Source organism: Calypte anna, chromosome 1 (genome assembly GCF_003957555.1).
Source record: "Calypte anna isolate BGI_N300 chromosome 1, bCalAnn1_v1.p, whole genome shotgun sequence".
Taxonomy (NCBI): domain Eukaryota; kingdom Metazoa; phylum Chordata; class Aves; order Apodiformes; family Trochilidae; genus Calypte; species Calypte anna.
Window position 1 is genome coordinate 184,341,873 of NC_044244.1, and position 15,178 is coordinate 184,357,050.

Consider the following 15,178-nt stretch of genomic DNA (forward strand, 5'->3'; position numbering starts at 1 on the left):
AAAAAAAATCAACAAGCTGTTTGGTGTATACAAAGAACTGAAATCGTGTTTCGACAGATCAGTTCAAGGAGCAAAAAAAAGCTGAGGCTTCTTCAAAATTTCAGCTTATATACAATTAGATACAGAGTAAATAATTATTGTGTGCGTATATATATTTAGATTACCGATAATGAACAATGTGTTCAAAACAATGCACCTGCAATTCTTGACACAGTATGTTCACATCAAACCATAGAAGGAAATGTTGAAAAAAACAGCCCTATTTTTTAAAAGCAGTTTTCTTTCACTGTCATAGCTGTTCTAGCAAAAGACTGGAAGTATTCATTATTTTTACTGACATAAGACACCATTGCCAACAAATGTCCTTTCTGAGGATTAAATTATTCTGAAAAAACAAACCAAACCTGGCAAAAGAGAAGTGGGGGTTCTCCCACCCAATTTTTTATTTTTATACAAATACTCTACATAGAGTAGATAAATCTACCCAAAAGTATTGCATAAGAATGCAGTTAAAGATTTCTTCAGTGAACTCCCTTCAATAAAGAGGCCTAAATACATAGAAAAAAACAAGATTTCACTTTTAGATATGATGAACAGCTAATACACATTTGGTGTCACTACCATAAAGGCAGCACCGCCCCTTACTAAGGGATGCTTAGTACTGAAACTGCCTGTGCAGATTCTCAAGTGCTCACTGTGACACAAGTCACTGGTTCAATGAAGAACTGATGTACATTCCCTGACACATATACCAAACTACAGAAGTCTTTTCCCCATCCAAGGATGGGAAAAGTGTTCTTCTGGAAAATCAGAGATAGGGAAGTGAACAATCTAAAACCAACAGACCTTTCAGATGAGTCAAATCCACTTTGAGAGATCTAAAAAGGATATGCCACTGAATCTGTAGATCAAAACCAACATGGCTCATGTTCTGCTTTTGTGTAAAAATGAAAGGCAGATCTGGAACTTAAACAATCTGAAATGCCACTGTGACCAAACATGAGGTTTGGGCTCTTTTTTGACCAGACAAAGGCCAAGAAAAAAGTTTTCCAGTCTAAGGTTCTACTTCTCTTGTTCACAAATCTGCCTCTGGCAAGGCTCCTACAAACTCATTTGAAGAAGCACATTAAGCAAAGTGAAGGACAGGTAAAGGACAGGAAATCAACACTGTGGAATACTCCCTTTTAACTGCTGATTATAGTAGATGCTCCAAAGCTTAAGCTTTTAAATTAATTTCCAGTTTTCAGGGGGTTTTTTTGGTTGTAGGTTGTTGTTTTGTTTTGGGTTTTTTGAGGAAAATGACAAACATGTCTTGCTATTACATCTACAGGTGCATTTTACTTTCAGTGTTTCCAAACAAAGCCTTTTTATTACGTCAACAAAGGTAAAATGTTCTTACATAAGAAAGGAATCAGAGAACAATTTGGGTCAGATCATCTAGTTCAAAACCCTTGCATGGGCAGAAACCTCCCACTAAACCAGGTAAAAATTCTCATGTGCATTGTCTGTGTTTCTAACTGTTACAATAATTTTTATTCCTTTTCCTGATTGTACAGTTCAAGCAGCGAATGTACACAGAACTCCTATGTCACTTTCCATAAGGACTTTAAATGTTGTTTAAGTCTGCAGTTGATAGAACTTGTTTTTGAAATGCAGCTTAAATTAATTTGCATTTTGTTTATATTAAATATGTTAAATTTGAAGATGGGTAGTGAACTGCAAGTGGCAACACACTGGAAATTGGCAACTGATTTCTGTGTCTCTGTTGTGTTAATGTATTAAGTCTTGTGTTCAAACTTCAGTACTCAATTAAAGTAGTTGCAGGAACTGGAGTAAAACAACATTTAAAGTCCCATTAATAGTATCTCATAGAAAACCTGTTTTGGGGAATTTGTAGCAACGAAGCTGAAGAATTCCGAACTTCAACTAGCTCTGGTTCTAGGAAATTTAACTTTATAGAAAAGCAGATGCTGTTCTACTTCACCAGCTCCAGCCACTCAGAAAGCACAGCTGACCCACTTCCTACCCAGACATTCCTTGACTATCAAGGAAACATTAACAGAGCTGGAAGGCTTAGGAAAAACAGCAAGATCTGTGAATAATGACGAATGAACAATAGCAGAAACTAGTAGAAGTCAAAACAGTCCAAAACACAAGCTCAACCTGACACTACAACTGTTTTAAAGAAATAACCTTAAAACAAAATAAAATAAAATAAAAACCCCCAAGGTGATTTGAAGCCCCTTACTAGGGGGCTGCAAAGCACTGAGAAGGTAGGACAGCATGTTTGTACCAGATGCTCCACTAGACTAAGAATCCTGCTGACACAGGCCAAAGGACCCCCTCCCTCCTATCCCCATTCCTTTGATCCCATGTCATCTTTTATGCATCTTTTATGATTTGGCATAAGAGGACCCTCCTTTCATACTTAGTTCTTCCCTAGATTTTAAAGTTTGTGGATTCTCCTAATGCAAAACTTTTCTAAAGTCAAATACAGAGACTCGAAGGATCAACATCTCAGCCACAAGACTCTACTGCCATTTAAGTGGCATAGCTGACGACCTCAAGCCCACTTCAAAGATGTTAGATCTGCGTCTTCTTTTCTTCAACTTGGAGCACTCAGGTTTTAGATCCTGCATATTCCACCACCACGTATTCTGACAGACTCTTATCAGCTGAATTAGTCTTAAAAGCCTGCTCTAAGAAAGAATCCTCATTAACTGCAACCTTTTATTTTCTGTTTAAAAGCATGTAATACCCAAATTCCCCTTACCAATTAAGTCAGTAGGTGGGTCTGCCTAAACCAATTTCTTCAAACCCATCCTCCCTCCTCTCTCTTTTATAGCCCAAGTAGTGCAAAATTTCCAGCACTACTTACAGAGAAAAAAAACAAACCAACAAACAAACAACAAACAAAAAAGGTGTATCCCCACACCTACTAAAGAAAAAGACAAATACAAAGCTTCCATCTGATGAGGAACCTACAGAGATGTAAGGGCTGTCTGACTGGAAGCTGGAAATTCAGAAGCAATGAGGACACAGACTCTTCAAACCTTCTGTTTATGAATACTGGACCATAAGAGTATGTTTGCACATACCATTCAACAGCTTTATTGTTTACAATGGTTCTTCAGATTGGTGAAAGTAGCAGCGTCAAGGAAAAAATAATCTCTCCTTCATGTTCAATCAATATTAGTATTACTGTAATACTAAAAAACTTCAACATTACAAAGCTGACTTTGCTTCTGAAATTGTTAGTAGTAAAAAAATAATTAAAACTAAGCCCTTATGTTAATACACAGTGACAGAAGACTATGGTGATCCCCAGTGAGGAAAAAACAAACAAACAAAAACAACTCAGGACTTACAACCTATATTAAGCACAGAAAGGTAAACTTCTGAGTCATTCACATGCTATTTAGGATCACAGCATATATTTGTTGAGGATCTCCACATGATAAATAAATGCAAGGCTCACTAAGTTAGCTCTGTCAAATAGATTTATTTTCCTCTGTACTGGAGTGACCTAAGGAGGTTACAAGTGAGAAAGCAAGAAAAATAAGATTTTGTATTTTCTTGGCTCAAACGATAAAAACATAAACCACAAAACAATGCGTACAATTTAAGATTTCAAGGAAAACTCCTTCAAGCTCAGCAGCAGCTAGCAGCTTGTCTCTATTTGCTGTCACTCTAGATCAGAAGAGTCTGCATGTTGTGTTTTTTTTTTTCTTTCTTTCTTTTTTTTTTCCCTTTCCTGCCCCTTTCAGTTACACTTGAGCTCTTTGACTGAAAAGGTCTGGAACAGATTAAAAGTCCAACCACAAAATAAAGAGCCTTGGCATGTATTCAAGCCTGTCTGGGATACACATACGCAGTGGGCCCAAAAAGGGAAGCTATGCAGCAAGAAACCTTTATGCAGTCTTTTGGACATTTCTAACTACTTACAGTTTAATCGCAGAGCCTTAGCATTTGATGGAGTGTCAGTATGCACAAGACAAGTAGCTTTTGCCCTTACAGTTTGGCCATACAATTTACAGGAGTACAAAACAGTTCTGAGAAACAAGGTTCACCTCACTCACAACCTCTGTCAAAGCCTTTTCTGCACTCCTTTTAATTTCAGCTCGTAATTGGAAACTATAAAGTAATTCAGAGAAAAGAAAAACACATAACCTGCAAGATTACTTACGTAAATGCAATTGACCTGCCTCTTTTAACTGCAAAAGGCAATACTAATTTTCAAAATGACAGCTTCCTTTTCAGCCTTATTCACATATTAGGTAATTGTGAAGTTGCAAATTACCCACACACTCTTCTTGCAACAGCGAGCAGGTCTGCAGCTCTGCCTGGTGTTACAGGCAGCGTGGACACTTGCCAAAGCTGACAGCCTTCAATATATGCCCCACCTTTGGGCTCAAGCTGCACAGTGGTTCAACCTGTCTATAAACTGGTGAGCAGTTTATAAACAAAGTGTGACAATCTGGTGCTCTCCATAAGAGCAAACGGATGTTTAAAGTAAACACTCGAGCCTACAAAACAAGAACGCTGAAATTTCCGACCGCCATTTCAGAAAAAACAAAGCAGGAGAGTGACTGTTGAGTTTTGCAGCTCTGTGTTTATATGGCAATCATGGAGTTAATGTCTCTCCCAAAAGGGGCCCACAGTTGTTGTTAGGTCAACCCCTGTAAAGCTTCAAAGGCTTTGTATCCCCTCAGCCTGACCTACTCAGTGATCTGCACACTGTTTTCATTTAGTTGCACCAAGTCCAAAACTAAAGCCTGAAAACCACAATGATCTCTTCTTTATTATTTTTTTTCCCCCCTATACTGGTTTTCCATGGCTCTGGAAAAATAACTAAAACCAAAAGTAGTTGAAAATAGTAAGTTATTGGGAAAACAGATGAAGGGCAAATTAATACATCTAATTAAGCTTACATACACAGGTCATGGCTTTATACAATAATTAATGCTGTAATACCACTTTGAATACATCAGAACAATCACCTTGACAATCTAAGAAACTAGTTTAAAATCTCTTTATATGACATTGTTATTCATAATAATGTGCCAATATTTTATTTAAATGTTTGCAGATCTGCTTTCCATATAGATCAAACACATTACAAAAAATGATGTAACCTTTAATTTGCTAAATTTTTACATCTAGACCATGTGATTCCTAATTCACTACTTCTATTTGCAATATTACATACAGTCTTTACCGCACATAATGATTTTTGAAGTAGAAACAACAGAAATAATAATTTCTCTCCCTGTTGTTCAAAACAAAGTTCTGTCATTACCATCACTGTGACAAGCTGGAATTATAAGCTGGTGTATGTTTCATGTGCACTTAAACAGCATAATTTGATGATGCCCTCTTTAGGATAGCACAAAGGAAAGAAAATATTTGTTTGGGAATGAGAAGATTCTTCTGTAGTAAAGATTTGCAATTTTAATGGGAAGAGTGAGCTTGGCTGCAACTGTTTCTATGTAAATAATTTCTAAATGCCACCAATTTTGTGAACTGCATAGACAGTATGGCAAAATCCCAACCCCTAGCATCAGAAACTTCGGTGACATACACTCCTACAGGATATATGCTAACCCTTTTTATTTTGTTTTTTTAAATAATGATTCAAATAAGGTCTCTATAACTCAAATTAGAAGTTATTTCAAATTTACTGTAAAAAAGTTTTCAAAATATGCTTGCAAAATTAAAGCTGAGTGAACTGAAGCGAATCAAAAATTCTGAAGTGAGAGGAACTTTTACCAAAGCGTGGGTCAAGCCTTGGGTCTAGCCAAGATGTAGTCTTGTTCTTATGGTTTATGTAGTAAATTTCTCCATCCTGGGTCATAGCTTGTTCCCATCCATCGGGGAGTGGGCCTGCAATATAGAAGGAAGGAGTTGATGGCGGGCTCTTGTTAGCTCCAGCTGAAATTGATCTAAAAAAAATTCCAACATTTTACATATATAACAGCATATGAAACAGAGAAGTTTCAAGCTCATGTCTAACATTACTGGGATAAGGGCAAAGAAGTGGCAGGTGGGAAATCAAAGAAGAGAAAGCACTTCTAATAATTTTGATTTAGGATCTGGATTTTAATTTTATAACTTATTTGCATCCTTCCTTATGCTTTCGACACTTCCTTTTGCTATAGTACAAAACCAGCAATAAGTCAAGCCTGCCAGAATGAAACCAGCATGAGCACCAGGAAAAAGAGTAAGCACAGAGATGCTCTACCTTAGGTGGGAAAGTTCATCTAGTGATTAAGGCCCAGCAGCAACAAGGTAACACTGATAAGATCTTGAAATATTCCCCTATCTTTCACAAACAAATAAAAGTGACAAAACTACTTTTCTTTTTATCTCACACAATAACCTTCTGTGAAAGCATTACAGGCTTAACCAAGCAAAATTAAGAACAGGAGGAAAACAAGTAATGATAAGACAAAGGTAAGAAAACACCAGGAGCAGACAGAGATGCAGTGCTACTCCTCTACAAGCAGGAATTCACAGTCAGGGAAACCTATATTTAGGAAATGGTAAAAGGGAGGTAGGTGATAGGGTTCTGGAGTCCAAAGATAACAGCTTAACACAGAGTCTTGAGGCATGTTTCTCTTTTTTTCCAAATAGCTGCTTTCAACAAAAACAGCTTTCAGAACTACACAGTTCATAAACCACTCAGTCCCGTTGCTACATGATACATGTATGTTGCTTAGACTGAAAATTTCTTAAAAGTTATATTCACCTCATCTGTGACAGGTGCTTTACAAATGTACATTTTTGAATTCTTATAAACACATAGATATAGACTTTTAAAATATTTAAATTATATACAGGAGGGTTTTGTTTGTATTTCTTTAAAGTACAATTCTACAGCAAAAGATCCACTACAAATGTTATGAATATAAAAGAAATGTGAACAAGTCCTGCTACAGGAAGCCATCATATTTCAGTGTCTTCCTCAGTGTAATATACACTCGAAAATACACACAGCAGTGTAGTACACACTAGCAAAAGGCATCTGGCTGCTCAACTTGGACTAACAGACTATTCTGTACAATGCAAGGTACACTAAGTATGCAAAACATCACAATTCCACGCAAGATTCAGATACACACAAGAAAATATATGTTTATGTGTCTGATAAATGCTTGAAGTATCTACTATATACATGTTCAAAGTACATTAGTTCTCGGTCTGTAATTTTGTCCTGAAGTCATGCTCCTGATGAAGAATTCATTGCCTAAAGCTGGTGTGTGGGGGAAGGTGGGAGCCTGGGGGGGAGATAGAAGGTGGGGAGGAAGGAGGAAGATACATTTGTTTGCTTAATCTCAAAAGATGTTTTTGGAGAAATGTTAAAAGTATTACAATATCCCAAGATATAAACAGGACAAATTTTTCTCATTATGGTCTGTGAAGAGCCCCGGAGAACTACATTTCTAATTTAAACTCTTTCATTTTGTCTAGGGAAACTACACCTTTTTTTAGCAACCTCACTGTTCCACCACTAAAGCTATATAGATTTTCAAGTGAAGAAAAAGTGATATAAACATCAGACATTTCCCACCCTTAATGCTCACAAGCTTTAAATGCTTCATGCAAGTAACAAGTCTACCTCAGCTTTTATCAGAGGCAAGTGAACAGAACAGATAAAGAGTGATGATGCTGAAAAACAGTTATAAATAATAAAATCACAATATGACAGGATTTTGATGTAGAATTGATAGCTGAAGTGTGAAGAAACCTGAACTTTGTCACCATACCCAAAGACTCGCCAGCTAATCAGCTATAAAACTGGGACACAGGAGGACAGTGACATGTCCCACACCATCCAAGTGTGGAAGCCAATAAGAAACAACAATTTTCCTTGACTGCTAAGCCAACACCCTAGCCCTGTGGGCAAGCCTTCTCACTACCATTCTCCTCAGAGTCTTTTTAAGCCACACACTCCTCAGAGATGAAACTCAGCAGGCAATTTTCTTTTGAACTCCAAACCAAAAAAAACCCAGCTGGCTCTAGGAAAAACAAAACTTGAGGTATCGGTCCTGATGTACACTGAGTAAAGTGTATACTGGTCCAGCATGTTCCTTTGTAGTAAGTAAGAACAAAATACCTTTGAAGTGGGATGCCAGGAGCTGATCAGTCCACCTACGTTCTGGAAGTATACTGCTTATTAGATTCTGGGATCTGATGAATGCTAGCTTACTAGAGACAAACCTGGGCAAGACTCTTCCTAAATAAAATGCACAGAGCTGTCTGCTCACCTGGCTGTTAAGAGTATCGAATCTTCCTAGCTAAGAGCTATCAACAGCTGTAGAAACAGAACTTTTCTCTCTAAAAACTTCTGACAGTCATGATGATGTTGCCTTCTTCCTTGGCCAGTAAACTGCTCCCATGTTTCTGCTGTCATCCCTACATGTTGAAATGGCAGTTCAAAAATTGATTAGTATTGCTTTCAGCAATTCCTATTTGTTTTGTGAGCAGCTGTGAAACCAGAAGACTGTCGGGTCTCATTCTGTAACTGGCTTCCTGACAAACTCTGTATTAGAAGCAAGTAAAATAGAAAAATGGAAAACCACAGTGAGGACCAGCAGACTCATTCACTTGGAGTAGCTAGAAAAATTCCTGTGCAATTACATATCCCTTTTCCCCAAAAAAGCTCAACGGGAACAGAATTGCCAGCATTAGCTTTTGTTTTCAAGTGACTTAAGTTATGTAAACTCTATACTGCTGCTCTTCAGACCTTCTCACTAAAATTTCTGTACCTACTGCAGCCCACATTGTACAAGAACATCCATGCTGGGCCTAATCCAACAGTCCATTTAGCCCAGGCACCTAGCCTAGGGTGAAGGACAGAACCTGTTACTGAAAGCAGCCCATTTAGTGACATTCTATAAACTTTTAAATAAAGCATCAAATACACATACAACCCCCCAAAAAAGTATAGTAGATGAATATTCATTTGGCCTCTAAGTACCTCAGGGAGTTCCAGATTTCCTGAGACAGATTCTGTCTCCTTATTAGGTGCCAAGGCTTTATCTGTCTTTTAAGTATTTCCCAGCCTCTCACTGAACCTTTGAAAACATTCAGCCCCAACAGCATCCTTGGGGCATGGTCTCCCAGTAGTTCTGTTTGATGCCTCCTAGGTCACCTAAACACAATAACAACCAAAAGTTTACAGTTCTAAGAAGCTATTTGCCCAGGAAGAGACAACCCTTCTATGGAAGTCACCAATTACTGTGGAATTGTTAACGACAAAGTTTTCAAAGAATTAGATTCCAATTTCTGAACACAAGCCACCCTTCACAGAACTACTGATAAGACATACCTTTGTAACTAAATATTTATATAACACTGTAACTAAACAAATGTAATTTTAAAAGCCTGTGTGCATGTCTCCACTTTTTGCAAGTTTTTACTTTCTCAATATACCATTTTTGTCATGAAATGTCTTGGATGCAAAGCAGAGCTCACTGCTGGCAGGTAGAAGGCAACAAAGAATAATAAAAGGTGAAACATAGTATTGATTCAAGATATGCTGGGATACAGAGTAAAACTACCAGGTCTCTACAGTTTGAGACATAATTGTAAAATAAATGCAAATAAGGCAGTATTTTATCTTAAGATTAATGCATATTAAAGGACATCTGTATCTAGATATTACAGAATATGCACTGGAACAACTCTGTTCAACAGCAGATCTCACTGAATACAAACAGTATTCTTTCTTTCTGTGTGAAAGCTGAAATTTATTCCTTAAATCACCATCACTGTGATGCCAATACTTTTTAAATTATACCAAAACACAAAATTTCCCTGAAGTCCACCTTTGCTCTACAGAATCGGTAAAACTTACAAACACTCTAGTAAAAATGGGGCATTTTTTGCAGGTGAAGAAAGAAAGAAATTAACATGACTGTCATGCAATTACTAAGAAACTCAAGTTTCACAACCTATCATATAGTGTTGGCTGTACACAAAGCACAAGTTGTAGCATGGTTACACATAAGAGAAATCTGCAACTGAAATGAGCAGGATTGTAATAGAAGGGCTAGAATTTGTAGTTATTGGCATATTCCTCCCTACCTTCCCACTCCCCAAAGTGGGGAAAAACCTTAAGAGTTATGAATTCAAGTGTCTATTTTCCTACCAACCTTTAACACGGCAGCCAGCTTTACTTTGAGAGGCAAGAGGATTACCTTAGGTCTATAGACTTTCATTGAGAAGCTCAATTCAAAACTTCAGTGTAAGAGGGAAGACAAAAGATGACAAAGACAGGTTATCTGCTTAAAAGCTCATTCTCTCATGTCTGTGCAGAAAAAGCTTAAGTAAGCAGTACTGTCAAGCACTATTCAGGAAGTAGAAGTATCTGGAGAACGTAAGTATACACACAGATTTATTATCCTATTTTATCAACTGTAACCATGAAACAAATAGGCACTGTCTGCTTTCAAATTTGTAACATTACCTCTGTAAGATATGCAGAAATCTGTACTACAGATTCCTCAGAAGAACAATATACTGTTATTACTACTTTTTTTTTTTTTTTAAGGCAGAATAACATGGGTTTTCCTCTAGTACCTTTAGGGAATAGAATTGTTAAGAAATACACACACAAAATCAGAACAGTCAAGACGAATTTTTATATACACGTTGCATATTTAGAAGTAGCAGGATTGTTTTCTTCCCATTATTGATGTGAAGATGTAGCACTTATCACAGAAGTTTAACCAGCAAATGCCATGGGTTCCTATGCACACATACGGCCCTAACCATTTTAGTTCTTTACACATAGTAAGAGAAGGGCACTAAGACTGAAACAAAAAAATCTCAAAGCACCAAAATAAGCAAGGAAAAATATCCTCACTTCTCACATATTGATGTACTCCTGTAAAGGCTGTATGTTTACTAACACTCATTAAGTAGTCCATTCACAAATCATTCTGGGAACAGATGAAGCTGGTTCAGATGCCTGTTAAGTTTCCTTACAGAAACAAGACTTGCAGCAAAATAACCTGGATTATCATCCACTCTAAACCACCTCAAGGGGTGGGATTTCTTAACAACAACCCAAAAATGTCAACCTCATGCTAAACTTCTCTATTTCCAGTTTTTGTTTTAAATATTCTTTTGACTTGTCTTCAAGCTTACCACACCTTACTTTCCCTGAGCTCCACTGACACTGGTTACCCAGGAAAGACAAAGGTTTACCTCCAATTCACAGACAACAGCTCTGACAGTTCTGTTCTCTCCCTCATCAGTTTGTTTCTTCTTCTTCATTCTAGCTAATGGAGGCTTCCAGTGGCCTTCAAAACAGCTCCTAAAAATCTTCTCTCTTACATTTTACCACAGCAATTTTAAAAGCAAGCTCCTATGTCAGTCTGTAATTAAGTATACCAGAACAGGTACAGTAACTTCTGATAAAGGGCCACAACTAATTAGCACTATGCAAGGATGAACTATACAGAAATGAAAGCATTCTCCCTTGTGGCATTTTGGCATCTTTTTGCACGCCAGTGACTTCCAGCTGTCCAAATACTTACACTTGGTTTTTCCCACTATCTTTTGTGAAAGGTTCTCAAAGCACTAAGGCATGTTGCACTGCCAGTAAGATTTTGTAACATGAAACTTCTAACTAAAGGTATCAATTTCCCAGATCCTTGGGATCAATATCCAAATTAGAACATTAAGTAGTCTTATTTTTAGGAAATTAGCACTCAAGATTTCAGCTCCACTGTGCTGAAGTGGTACACAATTCCTTGATATTTCTGTTTCTTTCAATCCCTATGAGGCCATTGAGAAAGCATAAGGTACCATGATCTCATCAGTAAAAAGCAATAGAATGAGGCACAGGAAATTTTAGTAAAACAATAAATAAATACTCATTATTTAAAGTTAGTACACAAAAATTTGCCAGATGAGGCATCAGAAACAGAATCATATACAATACATATAGGTTCAATGCTCTTTAAGTCAAAACAGACTTCTGTTAAATGCAAATAAGTTGAAAGAAAGCAGGTGCAATGTAAGAGCCAGTTCCAAGTCATACTCCCTCAATAGACTTAAGCTTAAAAAAAGCAACACCACATGAACACAACTCAATATACACTAAAATTCTGATTTCTTCATACACTGAGGAACAAACTTTAAGAGATTTTTTCATATTAAATAAAGTAATACCCGTTAAAATAAAAATAAATATGAGTTCTTTGAACACTTAAGAAATGTCTCAAGTCACAAGAAAACGAGCCATTTAGAACATTTTAACTGCATGAGCAACAAATCTATGCAGGAACCTTTGGTCACACACTTCAGTCAATTACATATAAATTCTTGATTTTCATTTACAATAATACACAAATACTGACTGCCGAATTCTATCTTTTTATTTTTACTTCTTAGAACTAATCAGGTTTGTTTGTTTTTTTGGTGTTGTTTTGGGTTTTTTTGGGGGGCGGGGTGTGTTGTTTTTGGGGTTTTTTGCAAAGGACCTTTCATTTCTTTCTAAGCACATAAAACATGAACCCAGCTTCCCTATCATCATTTCTTCTTAATTATTGGTACAGTGGAAGCTTTGAGGAGTTATCTTAAAACACAGAACTTATGTCAATATATGTCAATATTATTTATGTCAACAAGCACCTAGTTTTAACATAAACAAGTTAAGACAAAAGACAAGACAGATGAAGAGATTTGTATCCTTTCTCCTATTACCTGCTCTTCAGAAGTGACTGCAAAACTGTGTCATCTGTTGCTGCAGGTTTCCTGGGGTATATTTACAGAAAAAATAATCACAGACGTTCCAACTTCCCATCAGCCTGCAACCTTAATTGCTCTGAATCATGACTTCCTGAACTTCAACAGGACTCATTTTCAGGATAATCCAACCTTCTAACCCAGCCAACAAAAAGTTTGATTAGCTTCCCCTCTAAAACCCACTCATGAACAGCAGAGTTTGGTTATGCCTGTTAATCTTTAGGTATTGTCTGCACCATATGAACTGCAGCACGAAACAAAACTGCCTAAAAAGACAACAAAAACCAGAACCAATAACCTTTGTGAGATACAGCAACAGCAGACACACAAAATGTACAATCAGATAGTGAGAAAATAAAACAAACCTCAGCGACAGACAGAGGTGACAAAGCAGAGGGATGAGCAGAGCAGTCTAACTTAGCATTGCACTGGATTTATCTGCCTGCTTTCTGCACCAACAGGACAAGAGAGCTCTGAAAACACACAGCAGAGTACACAACAAGAACAAGCACACTTTACTGCTGCCTTGTTAGGGTCCCCTCAGACCAGCTGAAAAACAATTTATATTCCAGGAAAAGATACCAGGCTTCCTCAGCTACAAGAATAATCACAATGACACAGGATTTTGAAAATGGTAGGAAAACAAGAAGAAAACCAAAATGTCTCTGCCTCTGAACAAGATATTCCTGCTGTTTGCTTTATTCATTTAGAAGGCTGGAAAAATGAGATGTTCAAAACAAATGTAGGAGATGCATATCAATGGGAGTATACCAAGTCCAGTAATGGAGCAAGGGGAAGCAGAAGAACCCTGCAGAAGCACCACAGCTTTAATGTAAATTTTAATGTAAATTTAATGTAAATTGACCCGCATTTATCTGGTCTTCACTAATAGCACATACAGTCAGAAGAAATCAGAGAAAAATTCTGCTTCTTTAAAGGTCTGAATTATCCATTTGAAAAATAAAAACACAAATCAAAGAACTACAGTGTATTTTCTACTGACATCATAAATATTAAATAAAAATTCTCTCACCTCAAGCATCAGCCTCTTGCTTGATGCACCAGGCATCAAGAAATCTGAGGTTTAAAACCAGATAACTAGAAGGACAATTGTGAGATTTGGTTTCATTCCCCCTGCAATTAAAATACCTACTGGTCTCTTAATTTGCATCATCTTTTTCATAAACACAAATTTTGCTTACCTGATGCAGAGTTCATTATGTTCTGCTGCACAGAAGGACTGGTGGGAGCTGTAACATTCATCTGGGAAAGCATGGCCTTCCTAGGATCTTGCCATGTTGTTGTTTGATCAATGTGACTAAGACAAAACAAAGTGAGAGTTAGGACAGTCATGCATTCACAGCAATGACCTGCTAGGACAGAAAGTTGAACAAAAGGTTAAGCTTTTGCCACCAACAGCCACATTCAAAATCAAGCAAGGACTCTTTGGATTCTTCCCAAGCATCAGAGTATGATAAATTCTTAAGCCCTTACTCTGGCCACCACCACCTTCCCAAGAAACTGCTGTGGAGATCAGAGCTAGAGCAATGGTGAGGTTAACACTCAACATGAGTATCATGATCTAGACTGTTGTACCATAACTAAATGCTCTCCCCTTGAACTAAGCATTCATTCTCTTCCTTTTCTCATTCATTAGTTTCTTGTAATTTTTAAATATGACTTCAGCGTCTTTCAAACCAAGCCAGTTATGTCTGGAATCTCAAGCACAGTCCAGTAACTTGGCATGATGAATTAATATTCAATGCCTAAGGAGTTGTAATGAACTTGCCAGTGAGTAATCATTAGTGCTCCCAAACTTTCTGTGCATAGCTCACATCCTTGGATTATTTAATGGACCACTCCCTGTCACCACTGACAACTGAACAATCTCTCAGTGGTAACTGCAGGAACCAGTCACCAGAGCAGTTTTATGAAAGAGATGTGTACCTCCTCCCAACTTCATCTGAAAAGACCATGCTGAATATCAAGTAACTTAACTAGCCCCCTGCAGAATCTCAATACAAAACTTTGGGATCTTATATTTATCTGTTTTTTAAAAACTGGAAAGCATATTTGGCACTATCATTCACAAAAGTATTCCATTCAATAAAAATACAAAAGTGCAATGAATGATTACTTCACTTTTTGAATATGTGATTAGCATGTTTTGCTAACAAACACACATTACTCATAACATGCATCAACCTTATCTTGATGCCATTAAACAACACTGTTACAAGAAGATGTGGGCAAAAATAAAGATCCTAATACACACTGAGCATTGACAACAAAGCTTGTTACTGGCTACTTAAAACTTTCATTAAGTCATATTCAAATAGTAATCCACTATAATCTAGTGCATCATTAAGTTGGTACTTGTATTAATAATCCTTAAAATTACTTTTTTGTGAACTACATG

The 15,178-nt window shown here is 37.1% G+C and overlaps 1 protein-coding gene across 8 annotated transcripts in view; it reads right to left on the bottom strand.

Moving 5' to 3' along the window:
* The window catches only part of YAP1 (Yes associated protein 1), an 89,950-nt gene that overhangs the window by 29,888 nt on the left and 44,884 nt on the right, over positions 1–15,178 (bottom strand). For 4 of the 8 annotated variants that reach the window (XM_030454902.1, XM_030454932.1, XM_030454912.1 and 1 more), the window contains exons 3-4: positions 13,962–14,077; positions 5,770–5,883 (exon numbers count right to left, since the gene is read on the bottom strand). In XM_030454902.1, the coding sequence (XP_030310762.1) occupies positions 5,770–5,883; positions 13,962–14,077 (230 nt within the window). The remainder of the gene's footprint in view (positions 1–5,769; positions 5,884–13,961; positions 14,078–15,178) is intronic. The other 4 variants (XM_030454950.1, XM_030454941.1, XM_030454959.1 and 1 more) reach the window with 1 other exon arrangement.